General features: G+C 49.5%; 1 protein-coding gene and 1 pseudogene across 1 annotated transcript in view; one reads left to right on the plus strand and one right to left on the minus strand.

Annotated features, from left to right (window-relative positions):
- Positions 1–24,845, minus strand: part of DNAH8 (dynein axonemal heavy chain 8) — a 13,985,216-nt gene that overhangs the window by 1,929,549 nt on the left and 12,030,822 nt on the right. The window contains exon 77 of the mRNA XM_085610239.1: positions 15,299–15,404. Within this exon, the coding sequence (XP_085466365.1) occupies positions 15,299–15,404 (106 nt within the window). The remainder of the gene's footprint in view (positions 1–15,298; positions 15,405–24,845) is intronic.
- Positions 927–2,988, plus strand: LOC146813758 (E3 SUMO-protein ligase KIAA1586-like; annotated as a pseudogene).

Here is a 24,845-nt window from a genome sequence, read left to right on the forward strand (position 1 = left end):
GTTGTAGGTTTCGCAGACAGTACCCCACACATTTGAACGGGCATACGTGAGTACAAGCAGAGCAGGTAATTGTTTGGTAGAGTTAAACTGTGGTGCATCTCGTGCACTGTAGTATAACAACATCCCTTACCCATGTTTTCTTCTGTTGTAGGTTTCGCAGACAGTACCTCACACATTAGAACGGGAATTTGTGAGTACAAGCAGAGCAGGTAATTATTTGGTAGAGTTAAACTGTGGTGCATCTTGTGTATTGTGGTATAACAACATCCCTTACCCATGTTTTCTTCTGTTGTAGGTTTCGCAGACAGTACCCCACACATTTGAACGGGCATACGTGAGTACAAGCAGAGCAGGTAATTGTTTGGTAGAGTTAAACTGTGGTGCATCTCGTGCATTGTAGTATAACAACATCCCTTACCCATGTTTTATTCTGTTGTAGGTTTCACAGACAGTACCCCACACATTTGAACAGGAATTCGTGAGTACAAGCAGAGCAGGTAATTGTTTGGTAGAGTTAAACTGTGGTGCATCTTGTGTATTGTGGTATAACAACATCCCTTACCCATGTTTTCTTCTGTTGTAGGTTTCGCAGACAGTACCCCACACATTTGAACGGGCATACGTGAATACAGGCAGAGCAGGTAATTGTAGAGACCCCTTATGGTGCACATAGTAAATTGCTGTATCACAAATTCACAATGCGCTGTAACAATCTTTACTTCTATTGCAGGCTCTAAGGACAGTGCTACATTTAAGTTTGAAAGGGCAGGGCAGTGGACAGAAAAATCCAGGTAATTACACTGTACGTTTTGCTGGCGATGCCTCAGTCAGTACTATGTGACAGATTGCAATCATGAGCATAGGCATCAACTTTAGCCATGTTCCTTTATTTTGCAGGCTTTGTGGCATAGCAGGCTAAACCCAGTTATCACAAATATGTTCAAGCGCAAAGCTGTACCTTCTGCAGAGTGTGATGCTTCACCACAAAGGAAGAAATGTTGCCTTGTATTCAAGGAAGAGTGGATGAAAGAAATTGTGGAGGCTGAGACACAGAAATCACGAAGCAAGGTTCGCGTGCAACTTGGGGAACTATTTCAATACAGTCCAGACGTGGGCTTGATTTGCAAAGCATGTGCTGAAGCCAACATTGTTGGGGACTTTTCTACAGGGAAGAAATGGAGTGATGGCTGGAAACTGGATTACCTGAAACGCCATCTAATTAGCAAAGTTCACGAGTCTGCCATGGTGATATTGAGAAACAGAAGTGCTGCTGCCAGGTTTGGTTTTGGAGTGCGGGCAATGCTGACGGACACTGCCACTGACAAAGCAAAAAGAATGGAAGTAGTTGAACGACAAAGATCCCTGCCTGAGGAGATAAAGATTCTCATCAACAATGTGTTGCTGGCAGTCAAGATGAATACTTCAATGTTATCTGTACAAGACATCTATGACCACCTAGCTTTGTATGTGAAGATACCAGACAGCTGGAGGAGCAAGAACTATGCCTTTGAGTTCCTTGAGGCCATCAATAGCGTGATACACTGTGAAGGTATGGCAGAACTTCGTAACGCTTTGTATCACAAATTGATAATTGATGAGAGCACAGATATTTCTGTTACAAAAATGCTCATCCTGTACTTCAAGTTCCGACCTGTAACCTCAACAGAGCACAAAACACTGTTTGGGGGCATTGTGAAGCTGACTAGTTGTAATGCTGAGGCGATCACTACTGCTGTGAAAGAATTCTACACTGCCAATGAACTGGACCTCATGAAAATGGTCATGTTCACATCCGATGGTGCGTCTGTGATGCTGGTTAAAAATAATGGTGTTGCTACTCGCCATAAACAATCCATTCCCCATCTAGTTGAGCAGCATTGTGTCGCTCATCGAGAAGATTTGGGAGGTGATGATGCCTGGAAGAGGGTTCCAATGATTAAAGAGATGGAGACATTATTGAGGACTGTCTACACTGTGTTTTCCAGATCTCTTGCAAGGAAGTCCAAGCTGGATGAAATGGCATCGGTCACTGATTGTGAAGTGGTCTCTTTTCGACCATTGAATGAAGTCCGGTGGCTTTCAAGGCATTTTGCAGTTGGTGCACTAATTCGGAATTATGAGGCTGTTCTTAAGTATTTTGAGCATGAAAAACTTGAAGAGAATGATCCAGTTGCTAAATATTGTTACAAAAAGCTATCTGACTCAAACTACCGTATTTCCCTTGCAGCACTTAATGACATTCTGAGTGAATTTGCATCTTTGTGCAAACTGTTCCAAAAAATTTCTTTGACTACTGTTGAAGCTGTACAGTATGCAAGAGCAAAGATTGGCCAAATTAAGGGACAGTATTTGGGGGACACTGTCTTTTGGAGCAGCAATGTAAGAGATATGATAGTGTTTTACAAGGAAAGGCAAGAGTTCGACAGTGGGCCTATTTTGTCTTTTGTTTCCCTTCTTTGTGAGCACATGCAAAAAAGGTTCCCTGAAGATGAACTGAAAGAATGGGCAAGTTTTGAAATCCAGGCAATAGCAACACAATCACATTTTGATTTTGGGACTGAGAATATACAAAGACTTGTTGAAAAGTATAAAAATGTCTTGGTCCTGGGTGATTGCGAAACACCAGAAGATGACTATAAATATGTGGTGGCAGAACATGTAAAGGGTGGGTTATTTACCACCTTTCAAGACATGGTGAATTTCACTGTACGCAATGCTGCTCAGTATAGTGTGGTGTCTCAGCTTGTTGATGTCTGCGCAACATTTCAAGCATCTAGTGCAGATTGTGAACGAGGATTCAGCCTCATGAATACTATCAAGAGTAAATTGAGGAATAGACTGGAGCAGAAGCATTTGGATATGCTGATGAGGACAAAGGCCTACCTCTAGAATGGGAAAGTTGACCTTAATAGAGTTTATCAGCACTGGAAAAATGGCAAGGATCGCCGTGAGAAGCAACCCTGTCACCCATCTAGTGATGCCACTTGACATGTCTGAACAGCCCTCTCCCACAGTCCATGTTTGCCTGGATGTCAAAGTTTTACAAACTATCTATGGCAAAATAGCCCAACATAGCTTTCACATCAAATTGTAAATATGTTATGTAATTTTGTAACTTATTGTGTATATGTGATATTGTATAGGCTCGCAACATTTACCCACCCAATGAACAGTGCTCCAGTTAAGAATATTTAGAAAAATCTAATGATGGTACCACTGTTGGAGTCTTGTGCTTTTCTAAACCTGAAGTGTATTTGCCTGTGTAACCAATTATGTCATGGCGTGTTTATCCAATTTGCAAACTGGCCTTAAGACCCTTAACGTGGTGCTGTATGTGTGTAAATGCACCATCTTTTCACTTTTAAGTATACGCTTGGATTGACATTTGGCACTGCACACGCGCGCGGTCTGGTTCCTGCCGCACACAGAGGAAAAAAATTAGAGGGAACATTGCTCAGCACCTCCCAAACAGTCACAATGTACATTGTCATACAGTCTGCATGTAAACCAGATCAATGCGCCAACATACATGTCAACACAATGTCAACATGCATCTCCCCTTCACATTGCAGAGGGGCACACAACACCTCCAGCAGAGCACAGAAGAGAACACATCTGTGATGCCAGAGAGGACCACCACACCTTCGACACCGACGCCCATGGACATCCCACGCAACCCACCACCAGGACCTGGGCAGCCAAGCTACTTAGAGGAGAACACAGAGCCTGCAACAAACCACACAGCAGGAAGCACCCGCAAGCACAGCTGGCTCACGACACTTCAATCACCCACCCATGGCACCCCAATGCCATGTGTCAGCATGCCAAAAGGAGGTTGCCGAACAGGTGTGGGTGGGCTCCGAACCCATGGAAGGCAAACTAGATCACATACGTTGGTGTCTATTACCCTTCAGGGACCACCCCACAAAGGAGACCCACACTGCCATAGACACATGCAGATGCACATTCCCAGTACAAAACCACGCCCAGTGGGACACACAAATAGAAGTCATACACCCACGTTGGCTCTGCGTATGATGGCTCAGGCCACTCCCCTTACGAATTGAGTGGGTGATGACAAAGCTACATGTCCAAGCTCTATCCCGCTACCTGCAGTGACATGTCTGCGTCCACTGTACACAGCACAATGCAATGTTGTAGGGCCCAGGGCCCTCATGAATACAACAAGACCACAGGGACACACGCAGATATCATGCTGAACTGGCCACAGGCACGTGCGCCCGGCCCCTTTATTGGTAGGACCGCATGTACAGTGACACCTGTGCTGGATGTGTGTGGGGTAAGTGTAAGCCAGCCCGCACGGAATGCTTGGTTCTGGCAACCACTTGAATATTGGACACCAGTGCAACGGAAACTGAAAACACCTGCATAACAGAGTCAACTGCTGAGCAACATGGAGTGAGCCGGAGAAAGTCCAGAGGACACCCAACATGCAAACAGAAGTGTCCGTGAGTTGCAGTGCACTGGGGTTGGGGCACTAGAGATGAGCGTGCTCATGTGAAGAAAAAGTCTCGGATTGTGTCCCTTCAAGATATTCCTGATGCAGATGCAGTGGGTTGTGTTAGACATGCATCATCCACCTCATCAACGTCCCAGGTCTCCCACACTGCTTGAGGTGACATTGCTACGCAACCGCTCCACAGCACAAAAGTCAATCAGTAACGGAAGATGGCTTGTGGTGCACTGAGTAAGTGGCACCTGGAGTGCTGCGTAGGGTATCAGGCCTATGATTGCATACACGACAGATGTGAGCAACTCCGTAAGTCTGTCAGGACCACTGTTTCGACTCTGGCAGATGGCGGTTGGAGGTGGTCCTTGCGGTGGTGGCATGTGCCTCCTGCTCTGATGCGACGTGCAGGCCGGTCAGGACTCGATTTGATGAACAAGTTACTTACCTTCGGTAAGAAACATTAGTTAGTTAGATTACTCACCTTAGAATATCCCCAGGCGTCAGGCTGAAACCGGAAAGATTTTTCGTCAGCAATACCCCTTGCGCGTCGCTAGGCGTCGTCTGCGGCTCCGCGTCCGTCATCGGCGTCGTGATCGCTGGGATGACGTCTTCGGAGTACTTAGACACCGCCATCCACGCTGACGTCAGTTCTTGTACATAGCTTTCCGCGCCAGGAACGCAGAGCCATGCAAGAGACCGACACTGGTGCCATTAATCTAGGGCGCTGAAAGGGATGTCCTTAACTCTAGATATCAGTTCGCAGAACGGGGAGGATGGGTGGGGCGGTAAGGAATTTAACGAACGAATGTTTCTTACAGATATATTGTTACCGAAGGTAAGTAACTTGTTCATCTGAAAGAAAGACGTTAGTTAGATTCCTTACCTTAGAATAGATACCCCAGCAATACCAACCCCGGTGGTGGGTCTGCAAACCAAGATCACACCAGGAAGTCCTGGAGAACGCAAAGGCCAAAGAAGCCGTCTCTCCGGACTTGGCTGTCCAGGCAGTAATGCTTGGCAAAACATGTGCAGCGAGGCCCACGTTGCTGCCTGATAAATGCCTGAAGAGGAACTCCCCGTCCCAGGGCAGTAGTAGCAGCTGTGGCCCGGGTCGAATGGGCTCTCAGCCCCACAGGAGGATCCTTCTTAGCCAAGGAATAACAGGCCTTAATGCACAGAACGAACCACCGAGACATGGTCTGCTTGTGCACTGTCCGCCCCTTCTTAGCGCCCACGTAGCCAACAAAGAGTTGGTCGTCCACCCGGAACTGTTTCATGCGGTCCAGATAGAAGGACAGCGCTCGTTTTGGGTCCGGACGGTAGAGCCTCTCTTCCTCTTTCGAGGGATGCGGAGGCGGAAAGAAGGTGGGCAGTGTAACAGACTGGCTGATGTGAAAAGCAGTTACCACCTTAGGGAGAAAGGAAGGACGAGTCCTGAGCACAACCTTGTCCGGATGAACAGAAAGGAAAGTAGGCTTAGAAGATAGAGCCTGGAGCTCACTCACCCGTCTAGCAGAGGTGATGGCAACCAGGAAGGCAGTCTTAATAGTCAGAAGACGAAGAGGACAATTATGAAGTGGCTCAAAGGGAGCGCACATCAGCTAGGTTAACACTAGGTTCAAATCCCACTGAGGCATTACGAAAAGGACAGGAGGAAACATACGAGTAATGCCTTTAAAGAATCGAGCAACAACAGGGGATTTGAAAAGAGAAGGCTGATCAGGGAGCCGTAAGAAAGCAGAAATAGCTGAAAGATATTCCTTGAGGGTGCCCAGAGCAGAGCCCTGCTGGGCCAGGGAAAGAAGAAAGAGGAGAACCTCAGAAAGAGGGGCGGGAAGGGGATCCACAGCCTTTGCTGTGCACCATGCCACAAATTTGTTCCACCTGCAGGCGTCTACCGTTTTAGTAGAGGGACGCCTGGCTGCCAGAATGACATCACAGACTTCAGGAGGCAAGTCAAATGTCATCAACTGTTGCCGCTCAATCTCCACGCATGGAGATGAAGGCTGGACAGGTTCGGGTGGAGGACCGTCCCCTGCTGCTGCGACAGAAGGTCCTCCTGAAGAGGCAGTCGAATCGGGGGATCGATGGACAGACTGAGTAGCTTGGGATACCAGTATCTTCGTGCCCAATCCGGAGCCACAAGGATGACTTGGGTCGGGTCGCGCCTGATCTTCTTCAGCACTCTGGGCAGAAGTGGTAAAGGCAGAAAGGCGTACAACAGACCGCAACTCCACTCGCGACGAAAAGCGTCTCCGAGCGAGTGCCGCCTTGGAAATTCCAACGCGCAGAACTGATTACATTGCGCGTTCTCTTTGGTGGTGAATAGATCTAACCAAGGCTCCCCCCACTGCAGAAAGAGTCCTTGCGCCACGTCCGAGTTCAGACGCCATTCGTGATCCATCATGCACCGGAGGCTGAGTTCGTCCGCCCTGGCGTTCAGAGAGCCCGCCAGGTGTTGAACCACTAGGGTGATGCCCTGATGTTCCAGCCATGTCCAGAGGTGCAGAGCCTCCTGACAAAGGGTCCACGACTCAACCCCGCCCTGTTTGTTGCAATACCACATGGCGGTGGTGTTGTCCGTAAACACCTGCACTACACTTCCCCGAACAGGGGGAAGGAATGCCTTCAGTGCAAGTCGGATCGCCCGCAGCTCCAATAGGTTGATATGGAGCCTGGAATCCGCCGGAGACCAGAGGCCTCTGATCTCCGCCTCTCCCATGTGGCCCCCCATCCCAGGAGGGACGCATCCATCACCACTACGTGCTCCGGTTGGGGTAGGGAGAGGGATCTGCCACTGACCCAATCGCGGTCCGTGAGCCACCACTGCAACTGTCTTGCAGTGCCCTCTGAGATCAAGACATGGTCGGACAGGTTGCCCCGATACATGGCCCACTGAAACTTCAGGTCCCACTGCAGAGCCCGCATCCGCCAACTGGCGTGATGTACCAGCAGGATGCAGGAGGCCATCAGACCCAGTAGCCGCAGCACCGACCTAACCGAAACCCGGGATAAAGACTGAAAGATCGGAATCAGAGCCTGAATATCCCGAAACCGCTGTTCCGGAGGATAGACCCGGAACTGCGCCGAGTCCAGAAACGCTGAAAAGGAGCTTCTGCGAGGGACTCAGATGAGACTTCGGCACGTTGATGGAAGACCCCAGCAAATGCAGGAGGTTGGCCGTAGTCTGGAGGTGGGAGACGACTGCCTGGGGCGAGCCCACCTTCAACAACCAGTTGCCGAGATAGGGGAAGACTGGAACCCCTAATCTGCGCAGATGAGCTGCGACCACCGCTATCACTTTCGTGAACACCCGAGGGGCACTGGTGAGGCCAAAGGGGAGCACGGTAAACTGAAAGTGCTCGTGGCCTACCGTGAACAGCAGGTAATGCCGGTGGGCCGGCAGGAAGGGGATGAGGAAATAAGCGTCCTGCAAGTCCAACGCTACCATCCAGTCTCCAGGGTCTAGGGCAGCGAGAACCTGAATAACAACCCCGACCTACATCTGTGCCAGGAACGCGCTCGATGGCCCCCTTGGTCAAGAGGGCCGTAACTTCCTCCTGCAGAAGTTGCAAGTGATCCCCCGACATGCGGTGGTACTGCGGTGGCATGGCTGGAGGGGTTGCCTCAAAGGGGAGGGAGTAGCCCCTTCGAACGATTTGCAGCACCCACCTGGCCGATGTGATGGTACACCAGTGGAGCAGGTGATGGCAAACTCTACCTCCCACTGGCGTGGAATGGGCCTAAAAGCTTGGACTAGGAAGGCTTTGAGGCATATGCTGCTGGGGTAGATGTGGGCTGACCGGTTCTCTATCCCCCCGCTCCGCCTCGGCGGTATCCACGTCCGCGACTGCGTTGAGGCTGGTTCTGCAGCCTGTGGCTAGACGGATGTGTGGGGGTGCCCCTTCCTTGGCCCCGAAAGAGGCGAAAAGTGGAAGTTTGCGGGCGCGGGCCGAGAGGCCCAAGGACTTGGCCATAGCCCTGGAGTCCTTAAAGCGCTCCAGCGCACTATCCGCTTTGTCGCCAAAGAGGTGACGGCATCGAAGGGCATGTGCATGAGGGTGCTCTGGACATCCCCGGAGAAATTCGTGGACCTCAGCCAGGCGTGACGACGAATCGCCACTGTGGTCGCAATTGCCCTACCTAGCGAGTCCGTTGTGTCAAGCCCACATCGTATCGAGTACCGTGTCGCATCCCGCCCCTCGGCAAGAGCCTGGGCGAGCCGTGTCTGCGCCTCCTCCGGACACTGGGGCAGCACGTCCGCCACCGTATCCCACAAGGAGTGGGTGTAACGGTCCGAAAGGCACACAATGTTGATAGACCGCAACCCCAAACTAAGAGAGGAGAACAGTTTCTTCCCAAACTTTTCCAACCTTTTGGATTCCCGATCTGGGGGAGCCGACGGGAAGGCAGTCTGGGAGGTAGCGGCCTGGATAACCAGGCTCTCAGGCGTGGGGTGCACCGACAGAAAGCTGGGGTCGCCTGGTGCGGGGTGCTGGCGCCGGGCCCTGTTCCGGTCCACAGGAGGGACTGTGGAGGGCTTGGACCAGGTGCCCATCAGAACATCCGTCAGTGCTTCATTGAACTGCAACAGAGGCTCCGAGGAGCTTACCGGCGGTTGAAGCACTTCAGTGAGGAGGTTAGTCCGCACGGCCACTGCAGGGAGCTCTAGCTGAAGAGCCTGTGCAGCCCTGCGCAGTACCACAGAATAGGTAGCACCCTCCTCCGTAGCCACGGAAGGAGGAGAGATGAAGCCTGTGTCAGGGGAGGTATCAAGACCACTGGCATTCCCCAGCTCTTCTGCCCAGTCCTGAGATAACTGCCACTGCTGTGCCAGAGGGTCCTCAGACCCCTCCCAGTCGTCCCCGTCATCCGACTCCTGGTAGGCAGGTGGAAAGGTCGGAGCCGGGCGGTAGATGAATCTGTTATCCATCAGCGCTCCGATGCCGGGCCCGGCCCGGGACAAAACCTGGGGACGACGTCGTCCGAAGACGGCGCCGGGGACGGCACCGAAGGGGTCGGCGCTGGCGGAGGGGTTGTAAAGTCGCCCAGGCGTCGACTGGGACACAGGCCTGGATCCCCCGGGTGCCTGCGGCGTTGGGACAGAAGTCGACTAGGCCCCCCAGTTGGACCTGCGGGGCCCGAAGGTGCACCGGCAGGCCTCGACGGCAGGGCGAGACTCCTCATGGCCACGAGGAAGTCTCGAATCTCCGTTGGAGTCGCATCGGGCCCAGGGATCGAAGGGTATGGGGCCGGACGCGACTCTTGCAGCTACGACAGAGCTGCGCGGGTGGTGCCACGCGAATCCTCAGCCGAGTCGGGCGACCGGCTAGGGGAGTCAGAAGAGCGATGTCGTCTCGGAGCCGACTGCCGGATCTCGAGCAGCTTGCGGGACCACCTAGACTTCGAGGTCAAGGCCCGGCAGCCGAGGCACGACTCGGCATCGTGGTTGGCCCCAAGGCAGTAGAGACACCGGCGGTGATGATCCGTGACCGACATCAGGCGGTGACAGGCGTCACAGGGCTTAAACCCAGGCATCCCTACCAGAACCAGGAGTCGAGGTCGACTCAAAACAGGAACCAAAAAATTTCAAAACGTTTAGTCAAAAAGTGACTAAAAGGGTATGCTCTTCCCGGATCTGCGCTTACTGGTGCGGAAAAAAGAAGAACTGACGTCAGCACGCGAGGGCGGCGTCTAAGTACTCCGACGACGTCATCCCGGCGATCACAACACCGACGACGGACACGGAGCCGCAGACGGCGCCAAGCGACGCGCAAGGGTATTGCTGACGAAAATCTTTCCGGATCCAGCCTGACGCCTGGGGATATTCTAAGGTAAGGAATCTAACTAACGTGTTTCTTTCAGATATTGTTCTTAATATTCTTATGAAAAGTTATTATTAATGGTGTTTTCATGGTTTTGTCATTTATATTTTTATACATCTCGTCGTTGCTCAGACTTTTCCAGCTGTATAAAGAGAGGGTTGAGGGGCTGGTGGCGGTGGGTGAAAGAAGGGACCACCGGTGAGAGCTGGGCAGGTACTGGGGGAGACACGAGCAGAGGAGGAGAGGGAAGACTGCTGAAGATTTGGGACCACCGGGCAGGTGATGGGAGCGGACTCCTGCAGTCCAGCACCCAGGTGGGGTGTGGGTTAGAGGGGGGGCGGAGCGAAGATCCAGAGGAGGAGGGGTCACTGTGGAAGTCAAGGGGCACAGGCGCTAGAGGATGGGTAGACAAGTTTGAAAACAAGGAGGAAGAGTGAAAAAGAGTAAGAGGGAGAAGAATAGGAAGAGAAAGAAAGCAAGATAAGAGATGAGAAGGGGGAGAGGGAACCGAGTGAGAAGAGAATGTCAGAGGAAAGGAAGATAGGCGAAGAAGCGAGGGAGGAGTGGAGCCGAGAGTCCTTTATGAAAGAGAGATGGGGGCAGAAAGCTGAACAAAGAGAGATGGAGCGAGGTATGGGGGTGACCTGAAAGGGGAGGCAGCGGACAGCCCACAAAAGAGAGTATGCCCAGCAATAGGAGAGCTCGGCGAGAGTGTGAGATGTTGCGAAGAGTGGAGTGGAGGAGTTGGGGAGGGAGGGATGGAGGGAACCGCTGAGGAGATGCAGAGACAGGGCGGGCTGCAGGTGGTTCGTGTTGCACCGGCTCCTCGCATTCTTCCAGTCGCAGGGTAAGGGCAGGCGGGGGGAGTGGGGGTGTAGTACGGAAAAAGTAAGGAGAACCGGGTGGACCGTAGACCATGGGGAGGAGAGTGAGAGTGGAATAGAAGGTGGAGAAGGAGGGCGGGGAGGAGGAGTGAAGGGAAGGTATGGGAAGGGTGAGGCTGCGCAAGAAGTTGAGGATAGATAGAGAGGTGATGATATGAGAGAGAGAGAAAGAGAGAGAGAGAGAGAGAGAGAGAGAGAGAGGGGAGTGGTAAGAGAGATACAGATAGAAAGAGCGAAAGTTCGATGGTGAGAGACAGATAGAGAGAGAGGGCAATATACTGAGAGGGAGGATGAGTGACAGAGAGAGAGAGGGAAACAAAGAGAAAGAGACTGAGAGAAAAAGAGAGAGTGCGAAACACAGAGAGAGGGGAGAGAAAGAGCGACATATAGAGAGAGGAAAACATTGCCTTTGAGAGCCTTCACAGGGAAGTGGTCGATAAATAATCCTCTCGACTGTCCAACCTGTGGAGCCCCTAGCGAAACTGATCTACACGTTCTCTTTTTTTGCCCCACATACAAAACTATCAGAAAACGTTGGCTTCGTCAACTCTGTAGGAATTTGGGGACCATACATTGTAAAGTTGCCTACAGAATTCTGAAGACAGACACAGCATTACCTATAGTTTTTTCGCTATCACGCTTCTGGTATGCTGTGTGGCGAAGGAGAAGCTCCCTTTTATTGTCGAATTTGCCGGTATAATGTATTGTTTTTATGATATCTCAACCTTTTAATCTTTTATCTATTCTTTTAATGAAATAACTTGCAATCAATCTAATCTTTATTGTACTCACTTTTTATGTAATTTAACAATTTCTTGTTTTTATGGACTGCTTATCTTTTATGGTCTACGACCGAAATAAAGATTTTGAATTGAATTGAGAGAGAGGAAAACAAAGAGAACGATACTGAGAGAGAGAGAAACAATGAGAAAGAGGGGGAGAAAGAGCGACATAGAGAGAGAGGAAAACAAAGAGAAAGACTAGGAGAGAGAGAAAGAGAGAGGGGCAAAAGAGCGACATGGAGAAAGAAAGAGCGCAAGGGAAACAAAGAGAAAGAGAGAATGCGAAAGAGAAAAAGAAACAGAAGGGGCTGTGATGTATGCACCATGCGCACCCCAACAAGCGGGTGCGCACCGTCCCCTCTGCCTCTCGTGCACACAAGACCCGTAGAGTGGTCCCAAACACAAGCACATAGCGAGAGATTAATGTCCACAGTCTACACAGACAAAATTGCCTGTGCAAAGTACCACAAAGATATACACGTTGTCTCCAGGCACCTTCCCGGACCCTAAATGCAGCCATCTGCAGACAGCCTCGCCCCATGTACAACCTAAAAATTCCCAACCCCGTGTATTCACACACTGCACATGCAAACACAGGCCATTTCCTACCCTGTGTAGGCACAGACGGCACATGTACATACAGATCACTGCACGTACCCACACAAACACTTCCCAACTCCATGTAGGCATACATGCACGCACGCACAGATAATTTCCAACCTCACATAGGCTCTGACTGCACGAGCACACACACAAACCATTCCCAGCCCCATAGGTGCTAACCTGGCGCACACACACAGACCATTCTCCCCAAAGCCACAAACTGCACACAGACCATTCCCAACCCCATAGAGGCACACACTGCACAAGAACACTCACAGACCATTCCCAACCCCATAAAGGCACGCACTGCACACACACACACACAGACCATTCCCAACCCCATAACGGCACACACTGCACGAGCACACTCACAGACCATTCCCAACCCCATAAAGGCACACACTGCAAGCATACACACACAGATCATTCCCAACCCTATATAGCCACGCACTGCACGAGCACACACAAAGACCATTCCCAACCCCATAGAGGCACACACAACCATTCCCAACCCCATTTGGCACACATTACACACACAAACACGCACACACAGACACGTAAACGTAATATATATTCCAAACTCATATAAACACACGCCTCTCGCTCACATGCACTCGGTTCGCTCCTAACTGCAAAGACACATATTTAGACATTATAGACACTGATCGTTATGATGCCATCGATAGCTGCTGATCTATGAATAATTTCTGTTAGGGTGTCATTGATAGCCATAAGATAGAAGTATCACGGCTATGATGCCATTGATGACTATTGCAATATAATAATGCACTATTGTGATATAACAGATACCATTGTAGCGCAGTAGGATGGCCTCAAGGCACTCCACGTTCTCAGCATGTTGGTAAAAATATTTTTAATCGGGGTCGACACTAGTGGTTTGTTGAAAAAACCACTTAGTGGTTGGCTGGCATATGCTTCGCTGCGAGTCCAGGGAGCTGTCAACCCTGGGAGGAGGGGTCCCCCCCACTCCCGGACCAGGTTCCCGTGACTGACTGTGTCTCCGCGGCAACCCCATCCCCGCTCCCACCACCGCCTCCCGCCCGCCCCGGGGTTATGTGTCCTACCAATAAGCGCGCGTCAGGGCCCTTCTCATGGCCGCTTACAATAATATTATGAAAAAGCTGCCGGGGCAGCCGGAGAGAGCGAGCTGACTGCGGCACTCTATCACCGTCAGCCCCACGCTGCCGAGAGGCTAAAAGTTAAAGGGTGGGGGCGCACTCCCAGCATCGCTGGAAAGCTGAGACAACAGACACCCAAAGTCAAGTACCTGCGCAAGAACTTCACAAAAGTTTTCACATTTTCCTGGCGAGATGCCAATGCTTGTATTCACTGCCCACCACTATTATCTTGTCCCTCCGTCTGAGGTACAAGATGGCTGCCAACAATTCCTGGTTTGAAGTGTTGGCAGCCAATTAGAGCCAAGCTTGTGCTCGGAGGGTTAAGCTCCGCCCAGATATTGAAACGTTTTATTTTTTTAATATCTCAGGAACTACTGAATGAATTTACACTATTTAACAAAAAGGGCTCTTTCTGAACCAAGGGCTACCGTTTTGCCAAATTTGGTGTAATTCCGTTCAGCAGTTCGGGCTGTAGCCGTGTCTAAAGTTTCCTGTGGAAAATAACATGGGGAATACACGTTTTGGGACCGCCCTTTTTTCTCGGCCCCCGCTTGGCAAATCACCCCAAAACTTTAAAGATAGGAGCTGACCGGAGCGGGCCATGCGTTTTAAAAATTTCTCGAAGATTCGGCAACCGGTGCCAAAGTTATGGGGAAAACAAAAAACGCTTTTCCTATGGAAACTAGGTCCTAAATATAACTATCCAATGGCAACCGCCAGTAGAATATATATATATATGAAAGCACACCTGATCCTTCGTCTACTCGCAGCTTCGTTTCAGCCGACCCAGCCACCAAGGAATTACGAACCACTGATTTAAGGCAGCAAATTGTTTATTCCCGCTGTTAAATCCTTTGAAGACGCGTTTCGGGCGTCACTCGCCCTTGTTCACATCAACGAGGAGAGGTTACATTGCCATTTTAAAATGTGATGCTAAACCCACGTGATATATATGTGCTCTGGCATCCCCACACGTAGGCAGGAATAGTCAGTGCTCATGACTTTGATGAGGATTCCTCTGGAAGAGAAACAGACCTTTAAGACACTTTTTATGGAGCACAGGACATTTGCTGGTATTTATCCTGTTCATCTCAGCTCTCTCTGCTTCAGTCCCAGGTGCCCTCTCACATTCTTCTCATGCATTCTTGATTGTGTCGATGATTCATCACACTAGAGCATGCAGAAACCTTTTCTGGTCCCTGCTCCTATTCCTAGCACACCAGAGGTAAATTCCTGCCCATGTAAGTGCCAAGTGAGAAGTGTGCCTTTGAGAGGGATGTGTGAAGCACATCAAAGCCAGCTCTGTTAGCATTGCCATTGCTTGTTTTTTTCTAACTCTAACATTCACAGCTGCCGAATCTTTTGATAGTATGTTTACATTCTGCACTTGTTTTATATTTTGTTTTGCTAAGCATCTCAACAGCATTATCATTGTCCAAAAGATACTTTTACTATACAAGGTTCAAAGATTTAAATTAAGTAGACGTTAAGAATATTATCCCTGAAGGTGATGGTTATAGCATGGCCTCAAATGAGAAGACATTTTGAGGACTCAAGCACTACAGAAAAAATGCTGCCAATCCATTCACCATACCTTTGGTTGCACTGAGCTTATACAGAAGGTTGTCTTCCAGTTCTTTCATTTTTCGCTTGTTAAAGGTAACATCTTCTAGAAGATGAATTCTTTCAGACTCCAGCTCCTACAATAGCCAAGAGCAAAATGCAAACATTTTTAATTTAGGCATTTGAATTGAAAATTGTTTTCATAATAGTGCATTAACCTATAATGTTTCAATCTAAAGAATAGCTTAAAGGTGGTTCCCCAGCATTTGTAGATTCAAGGGCGATCTGAATATTGACCCACATCAAGCTGGGAATCATCAACTAGCATTTTATGTCTTTAAAAAGAATACCTGCACAAGAGCTATTTTTGGAAGTCAGTTCAGCCCGGCTTTAAACATATATCCCTTCACTCCTGCTACATCCCCTCTAACAATGAACATTGTCAAATTCTGTTATACAAATGATCAAGCTTATAAAAAATAGACACCTGCAGCCGAAGATGGTGGCCGCATTTTGAGCGAGCTCTACGCCAATAACAAGAATCCTGCATCATCCGGTCAAATGGCATTATAAAGACAACAAGTAGCTGTCCACCTTTCATCCTTTACTCTCCCTTGTTATTTCCCTTCTTCAGCATCGAGGATCCCCCTGCTCTGAGGGCCGGTTCATACCCTTGAAGACCTGGGACAACAAAGCTGTATGCTCCTAAGGGCTTGTAGGGCCTAACTCCCAGTGGAGAAGCGGCCTGCGGCCTCACTGACACCAACAGCAGGGCTACTGTACCGCTTGCCACACAGTAGTGGAGGGCACACCACAAGTGACCCTGGGAGGACCAACATGGAGGCTGACACCAAGGCGACTGGTGAGTGGGGACTCCTTCCTCGTCTCACTAAATCCCAAGGCCGCTTTGTATTACCCCGATTGGTCCTGAGGAGTGAGAGCCAATCTATCCAGGTAAGAGACGGCTCGCTCTCTCATTGTCTGGTACCTCTCCCGAGGTTGCTGTGGTTGCTGGACACGTGCGCTTGGGACACTGCACCACACCATGCCCATAATGAGGACTTACCTCACTGTGAGAGGGGGAACAAGCTGCTGAGCTTTCTGGGAGTTAGACCCCCTTCTCCTACTGAATATCGAGAGTAAGAAGCGGGGAGGCCAAGAAGAGGGTGTGGCAGCAAGCCTCAGTCTAAGGGGCCCTGGGAGGACCCAGTGGCAAATGGAAATCAGCTCAAGGTGCGGAACTGGGATGGAGGCCCCTTACGATTATGTCCCTGGTCAGGGCATTCCTGGGAAGATAGCGCAGCTACAGCAGTTTAACCACCCAGTGGGAGAGCATGTATTCTATCTATTCTGATTATCTATGGACGCTGATCCAGACTGACCACAGGGTGGTGGCATCTTGGTGGCGCTGCGCTGACAAGCCAGAATGGTGAAGGATAGGATGGCCCTGGGGCAGGGGCTGATTGACAAGTACACCAGGCCAGTGGCCTCAGCAGGACTGGAGGAGGGGGGGCACAGTGCCCCCTCCTTCCGAGACACAGGAAGAAGCCGTTTCTCCAGTCATTATTCTCCAAGTGATAAAAGACTCTTATAAAGATCTGAATGGTAAAATTGGAGGGTTGGGGTCGAGGTGTCCCTCCTCCAGGACCTGCACAGCCTAGCTGTCCACCCCACAAATGTACAGGGATGTTTCTCCTCCCTGGAGGATGTAGTGGCCACATGCACCAGAGATCAAATAGTTGTGGGAGCTGACAGCTATCCTTGAACACTAAGTGGAAGATGCGGAGGGCAAGTCACGCAGAAACATTCTGCGACTAGTGGGACTGCCGGAAGTCATGGATTCCAAACAAGAACCTCTCCCCATGCTTCATATTAGAAAGAGCTCACCGAGCACTGACCCGCGAAGCTACCTCCAGGGGCTCCACCCAGACCGGCTGTAGGAGGCTGTCTTAGTATATGGTGTTCAATTAAAGGAGTGATACACCTTGCACTAATCCAGGCAACCCTTCTGGTGATTTTAGTGGTCTTTGATAATCTTAAAGCTCTCAAAGGGTAGCTGTGGTGAGCAGTCCTCAGGCTTATCATGAAGGAGTGTAAAGCAGCCTGTTTCACCACATTTAATTAGTAGTATAGATTAGATGAGAAAGAACCACACAGTGTTTATGAAAAATAAGTATATTTATTACACAACACAATCACTATCACTTGGTATATCTCCTATCTGGAGATATTAATAATACACATATTATTACTTCAAATAAATCAGGTAAGTAGCACAAATATACACTAGTCTCCAGGGGGAGGCCAAACCATATACTAAAAAGTGGAATCTGAAATGCAAAGGCGAAAGGACTTGGACCAACAGACTTAGAAGAGCTTGGTGAACCAGGAATCACCCATGGTAAGTGCCTAGGAACCCCAAGGAGTCTGTGTGAAGAGTGGAAACACAGTTGTGTGTTCAATAGAGGTCAATAGAGATGTTGCGGTTGCAGTTTTAAAGAAAAAGGACCCTTCCCCGATGACCCAGCGGAAACCCTTTGGAGGACGGAAGGTTGTAAAGCCAACCCACCTGTGGATGCCCCAGGAATCAGGTTACCTGTACCAGCGGAGCCAGGTGCATAGGGGTGAAGTGACGTCGGAACCACTCCTAGACGACAATGGGTGACGAGGTGAACCTGCAAGCAGAGGGGACAAAGTTTACGCCACTCAGAGGTGACCAGGAGGCACGGAAGCACAATGCCCACCTTTATCAGGAAGATCAGAAGAGTTCATGAGCATCTTGTCGCTGCAGCTGTGGGGACCCGGCAATGCTGTGGAAAACCAGGTGCTATAGACGAACTGTCTCATGTCGGATGTAGGTGTCCAGGTGGTCGTGTCCGGCGAGACCACCAACAAACCTCGGTAGCTGTAACCAGGAGTACAGGGGGCTACTCTAAGGGTTGCCCCAGTACATGGGATCATACCTCGGACACCGGAATCTGTTTTGGGGTATGATTCCAACATGTTTGCTACTAAACATGGCAAACACAAGGAGATGATGGACAAAGTGCTGAAACTTTTCAGACACTCAACCTCAGTCACAGATCTGGGTTGAATCCATCATTGTTCTTTAGCTCACTCTGCCACCTCAGTTCAGACCCAGCTATATGCAAATCAGTCTTGACCTTGTGCCTCATTGGAACAGTTCAGCCAGAACTGCCAAGCCAGGTCTTCCCTGAACCGGAAACAAGCATCCTGGGACAGGTTTCGGGGTAACACCCCTCATCAGCTAGGCTAGCTTGAATCCAGTGGCAAAGTGAGCAAGGGACCCACTTCTGGGCATATCCTGCCAACTTATGGCGAACAAAGCAAACACAAGGGGATGATGGATGGAGCGCTGAAACTTTTCCGACACTCACCCCCAGTCACAGATCTGGGTTGAATCCATCATTGTTCTTTAGCTCACTTCGCCACCTCAGTTCAGACACAGATATATGCAAATCAGTTTTGGCCCTGTAGCTCACGGGAACAGTCAAGCGCGAACCTGGGACCGGTTTCCTAGTGGGATGGGTTTGCCCAGACGTGGGCCCTGTGCTCTCCATGGCACTTGGAGTCAAGCTATCCTGGCTGATGATGGGTGAAACCCCTAAACCGGTCCTAGGATGCTTGTTTCCAGTCCAGGGGGGACCAGGCCTGGCAGTTCGGGCCGGACTGTTTCCATTGGGTGCAGGGTCAAGACTGATTTGCATATGGCTGGGTTCAAACTGGAATAGCATGGGGAGCAACAAAATGATGGATTTAGGCCCAGATCTCTGTACTGGGGTGAATGTATGTTCTGCATTCAGTCCATCAATTGTTCTTTTTGCATTTGCTACCAAACATGACCAAGTTTGGTGCAGCCACTATATAGTTAGACATTTCATAGTGACTGATGTCCACTATATGTCTAAAAATGCTGACCACACTTACAAAACTTGGAGAAATGATTCCGGGGTTTGTGGGGGTGTCCTGCTCATGCAGGGACACCCTCACTCTTCTAAACCAGCTACCTGCCCTCAGGACTGCAGGGCCTATCATGGGGTGACTTCTAGGTTTTAAGTGCAGTGACCTCAGATACAACGAAACGTATATCTGTCTTGAGAGGCGCAAGCACCATCTCGTACAGACTGCAATGGCAGGCCTGTAGTCAGAGTTTAAGTAGACTCCCATGGGTGGCACAATACATGCTGCCGCCCATGGCGGACCCAAGGTGTATCTATGCCCTGGGCACCTTAGTACCATACAGTAGGGACTGATAAGGATACACCAGTAGCCAATTGTGGAGGTACAAAGTATTTCCAAAGCCATTTTCGGGGACAGAGAGGACAGATGCTGGAGTCCTGGTTAGCAGGATTCCAGCAAACTACAGTCAAAACATACTGACACGAGGAAAAAAGTGGGGGTAACCATAAAAGAAAGATCCTCCTTTCCTACAATCATCGTCATCCGGGTGCTTAACTTTGGGGAAAAGGACAACATCCTGAGGCATGCTAGTCGCCTCCCAGACATTTGGTGTGTGGACACCAAAGCTATGCTATTTCCTGATTACAAGGCCAAGGTACAAATCCACGTAAATCCTTCTTGGTTGTAAAAAAAAAAATTAAGAGCCATAAGCATACAGTATAATCTAAGGTGCTCGGCCAAATTGGAAGCACTGTATAAAGGGAAATCTCTGTTCTTCAAAAACCCTGAGATAGCTTTGGACTGGGTGGCAGAAAAGAAAGTGTTGCCAAAATTTGCAACAGAGCTAATGACATCCGAAGGGAGAGAGTGAGGGAGACCTATGCACATGAGGAAAAACAGGAGCTGGAGGAGATGCAGTAGGCGGCGACATAACGTCCAGGGGCTGAAGCCCGAGAACCAGCAGGAAATATCATCCTTGGAGAACTCTAGCGACAGGCAGGAGGGGAACCCGACCAGTGGATGAGAATGTGCACGCTCCTGGGAGGACGGAATGGACATAACCCTCTCCTCCTCCCCTTTCTTGCCTCAAATACTCCTATACGATGGGCTGTTGAAGGTGAGACACACAGAACCTTGCTGGTGAGGTTGGTGTGGGGAACACTGCCCCCTGCAAACTAAGGCTATGATGTACACATTTCTGGTTCTGTTCATGTTTGTTTTCACAGACAGATGCTTTCAGATTTGAAGTGTTGGGTGGGGGACAGTTAAGTGGACAGTTGAGGACACTCCATTTAGTTATTGTTGACCCACATCACCGCAGCCTGGGCACATCTGTGGTAACTTGGGCATGAAAGGCAAATTATCTGCCATACCTAAGAGTACTACCGCCATGCACTATAAAATAGTGTCTTGAAACGTAAATGGGCTGCTGAACAAAATTAAAAGAACTGCGATCCTTCAGCAGATGCATAAATTGGCTCCAGCAGTCCTCCTCTTACAGGAAACTCACTTGCTAGGTACAAAAGGCTCCCTTCTGGCCGATATGAGTTTAACCAAATGTATCATGCAGGGTTTGCCAGGAGATTTTACACAAAACCTTCCCCTTGTGACTACTTAGGTTACCCCAAACAACATGGAATATTTTATTGTCACAGTCTCCCTACATGGGAGGATGTGGATGGCGATATCTGTATACTTCCCTCCCACCCTGTGGACAGCTACAATGTTGGACCTGACAAAAACCATAGCTTTAGTTCCAGAAGTAGGACTTGTAGTTGGGCACAACTTTAATGAAGTGACGTTCCCAGTGCCTATATGAGCTCCATCCAGGCGCACGGATGTCAGTTACCTTTGCGAATTATCACAGTAGCAGCGAGGAGCCACAAAGAACACTCACCACTGGTGTGGAAACCTAGGGCCCTAAAGAGGGAAAAAAGCCCTGTCCCTAGTAATCCAAATGCAGAGCAGGGAGTATGGGTGGGTCGGTAAGGAATCTGCAGCTAGATAATGTCTCTACCAGACAAGGACATAAGGTAAGTAACTTGTTCATCTGATAGAGACGTCTAGCTGCAGATTCCTTACCTTATTATAAGGTAAGTACCCAAGCAAAACCTCCCCGGATATGGGTCTGCAGACCAATTTCATATGAGGAAGTCCTACAGGAGCAAACAGACAAAATGCCAATCTCTACGGACCTGAATGTTCAGACAGAAGAGTTTAGCAAATGTGTGCAATGAGGGTCAGGTTGCTGCCTGGAAGATAACCAGGACCGGAACTCAGCATGCTAATGCAGTGGTCGCAGCTTTTGGTGGAATGAGGATGCAAGCCCTCAGGGTGTTGCTTTTTGGCCAATACATAGCAGATTTTGATGCAGAGCATGATCCATCATGATATGGTCCGCTTCTGCATGGTCCGGCCCTTCTTTGCTCTAACATACCTGACAAACAGTTGGTCGTCCACCCGGAAGTCTTGTGCATGGCTAAGTTAGAATGACAACGCTCTTTTGGAGTCTAGAAAGTGGAGTTGCAGCCTCCTCTTTGGAGGGGTGTGCAGGAGCATAAAAAGTAGGCAAGGTGATGTATTGGCCTATGTGAAAAGGAGTGACCGTTTTGGAAGAAAGGAGGCCCTTGAGTGAAGCACCGGTTTGTCAGGATAAATGGTGAGGTAAGGAGGCTTAGATGTTAAGGCCTGAAGCTTAGTGACCCTCTGGGCAGATGTTATCACCACAAGGAAGGCTGTCTTAATTGTAAGACGCCTGATAGGGCAAATATGAAGTGACTCAAAGGGAGCGCACGTGAGAAATGTCAAAAAAAGATTTAGATCCCACTGAGGCACGATAAAGCATGAAAGAAAAAACATATGTTGAAGTCCTTTTAAGAATTCATTTACAAAGGGGATTTGAAAAGAGATGGCTGATCAGGCAACCACAAAAAGGCAGAGATAGCAGAAAAAAAAGCCCTTGAGAGTGCAACGGAGCAAAGCATTGCCGGGCAAGAGAAAGAATGAAAAGAAGAACCTGAAAAAGTGGGGCAGAAAGGGTTCTATGTGTTGTTCTGAACACCATGCCACAAATGTTTGCCAACAGCTGGTATATACCATTTTAGTGGAGGGATGCCTTGCTGCCAAGATAACGTAAAAAGCATCCTGAGAAAGGTCAAAAACTGTCAACTTCCACCTCTCAATCTCCACGCAAGAAGGAGAAGAGTTGACAGATTCGGGTGGAGGGCCTCCCCTGCTGCTGTGACAGAACATCCTCCCTAAGGGGCTGCCTGAAAGGAGGACGGATGGCCATACTCAACAGCTACGGATACCAGACTCTCCGTGCCCAGTCTGGAACCACAAGTATGACTTGGGCCGGCTCTTTCTGATCTTCTTGACAGCTCTGGGCAAGAGTGGTATGTGCGAAAAGGAGCACAGGAGGCCTGAGCTCCACTCGACTGGCTCAACCATGCCTTGAATGCTAACGCTCCCATGTCAGCCGATGGACAAGGTGAAGTCGAGGACCTCTTTGAATTCTTGCTTTTCTTCTTCTGATGGAACTTAGCCAAGTGGCCCGACGACTTCAAGCGCGACTAAGATTTCGGGCTCCGTGACCTCTCCCAGGACCATCCTCTCGATGCAGTGTTACTTGTAGAATCACCAGGAGCTTGAGAGATTGATCCCTCAATACCTTCAGATTCATGTCACAGCAATCGGAGCAGAACTTTGGAACATGGTCGCACTTGAGTGACCACAGACATACCAGGTGCAGGTTTGTCACCGACATCAGTCGGCAGGTGCTGCAGGGCTTGAAGCCGGCCTTCCGAGATGACTTCAACAAAAAGTAGTAAAATGTTTAGTCAAAAAGTGACTAAGGAGTCGCTCTCTCTCAATCTGTGCTGACTGGTGGAGAAAGAAAAGAACTGACGTCAGTGTGCTGGAGTGGTGCCTATATAAACACTGATAACATCACTTCCGGCACAGACGAAGCCAAGCAGAGCCGATCGACGTCACCTAACGGTGACCAGAGATACTGGTCACAACAAATTTCCGGATCCAGTCTGACACCTGGGGATATTTATAAGGTAAGGAAAATTTGGTTAAAAGTCTCTATCAGATACAGAAATACTGGGATTTGATCTTTCAACACTTAAAAGAGGTACTAGGATTCCCGATTGATCAAGACTCAAAATTGGCAGTGTTTTCAGGGTGGGACGAGAACAAAGGACAGAGGTTTTTGGTTGGGATTGGTTGCATGCTGGCCAAATGAGATATTGCTGCTCATTGGAAATCTTGCCCAGCACCCTGGTCTGGAAGTGGTTAAGGGGAATGGACCAAAGTTCCCTACCAGTAAAAAGCAATCTACCAATCTGGGACTGCCCCCATAAGTACAACAAAATCTGCCATCCATTGAGAGAATACCACGGCCTACCGGGCTCTGCCCGCTAGAGGGAAGATACACTAGGAAAGGGATAGGTGGCCAGCTGGCACGATCCACAGTGAAGGGCACGAGAGAATGGGTAAGGGGGTTATAAGGCACTATTCAACATTACAGCCTGCAAGTCGCAGGGTTAAAGGAGGCAGTGGACATGGAGGGGAAAGTGACACAGAGGCAGAGACTCATCATCAAACGTTTTAACTTGCTGAGTCAGTCAAATGTAAGAATGGCTTTAGGATACCGTGTGTGTGGGCCGGGTGATAGTAGTAATTTGCAGAGGTTTTCTTTCCAATTGTATGGTTTCAATCAAAACTCTAATAAAAAGTAAACCAAAAACAAGCATTTGCAATGCCTTTTATTTTTCGTTTTAAAAACATAAATAAAAGGCATTGTCATTTACAATGCCATTAGTTAAACTCGGGTAACTGCGAGACCTATTGCATTGCAAATGCTTGTTTTATTATAGGGACTAGAGAAGTCACAAATTGCATGTAATAAGGAAATTAGAGACATGCTTTTATACAGAGATTTCAGGCTGCCATGTATCAGAATGAGAATAACAATAATATCAATAAAAAATGATGTTTTCTTCTTGCCCTTCCTGTCTTGGTGCTTCGTGCGGATTAAACGCTACTTGTGTTTGTGCTGCACCTGCATTGTTCTTCTGACTACTGAAGCGGTTCGCTTGGGTGTCAGGTCACCTATTAATGACATGTCCTGAAGAGCGACTTGTCCCATTCATTTCAAGGCTGCCCCCTAGTGGAGTAGACACACACAGGCTGTGGCTAACACATATCCGTGGATTCATTCGTCTCACCACTGGTTACGGGGCCAGGTCCATTTGCGCAGAACTGTCCACGTTACTAGAGGACTTTCTGTCATTTATTTTGCCGAATATTTGAAGATTAGAAGCAGTCTCTTATAGCCGTGTGTTGGACCCGGCCTCGTAGGATGGCCCTCCGTGCCCCCGCACCACCGAAACCTGGTGCCTGCAGCCCTAGCACGCGGCCCAGCCGACCTTTCCCACCAGGACACCTGCGCCAACTCCGGACATCCCCGTCCATGGCCTCTCTCCCTTCGGCCACCCCGGGCCCGCGTGCCCACTCCCTGCAACAAGATGGCCGCCCGGCCCCAGCGCGACCCGGGCCTAGAGGCGCCACTCCGGCTGGAGGACATCACGCTTCCAGGGGATGAGAGAGGGAGGAGCAGTTTCTATCGCACCTCTGAACTCCCCTGGGAC

The sequence above is a fragment of the Triturus cristatus genome, chromosome 6, assembly GCF_964204655.1.
Source record: "Triturus cristatus chromosome 6, aTriCri1.1, whole genome shotgun sequence".
NCBI classification, from domain to species: Eukaryota; Metazoa; Chordata; class Amphibia; order Caudata; family Salamandridae; genus Triturus; species Triturus cristatus.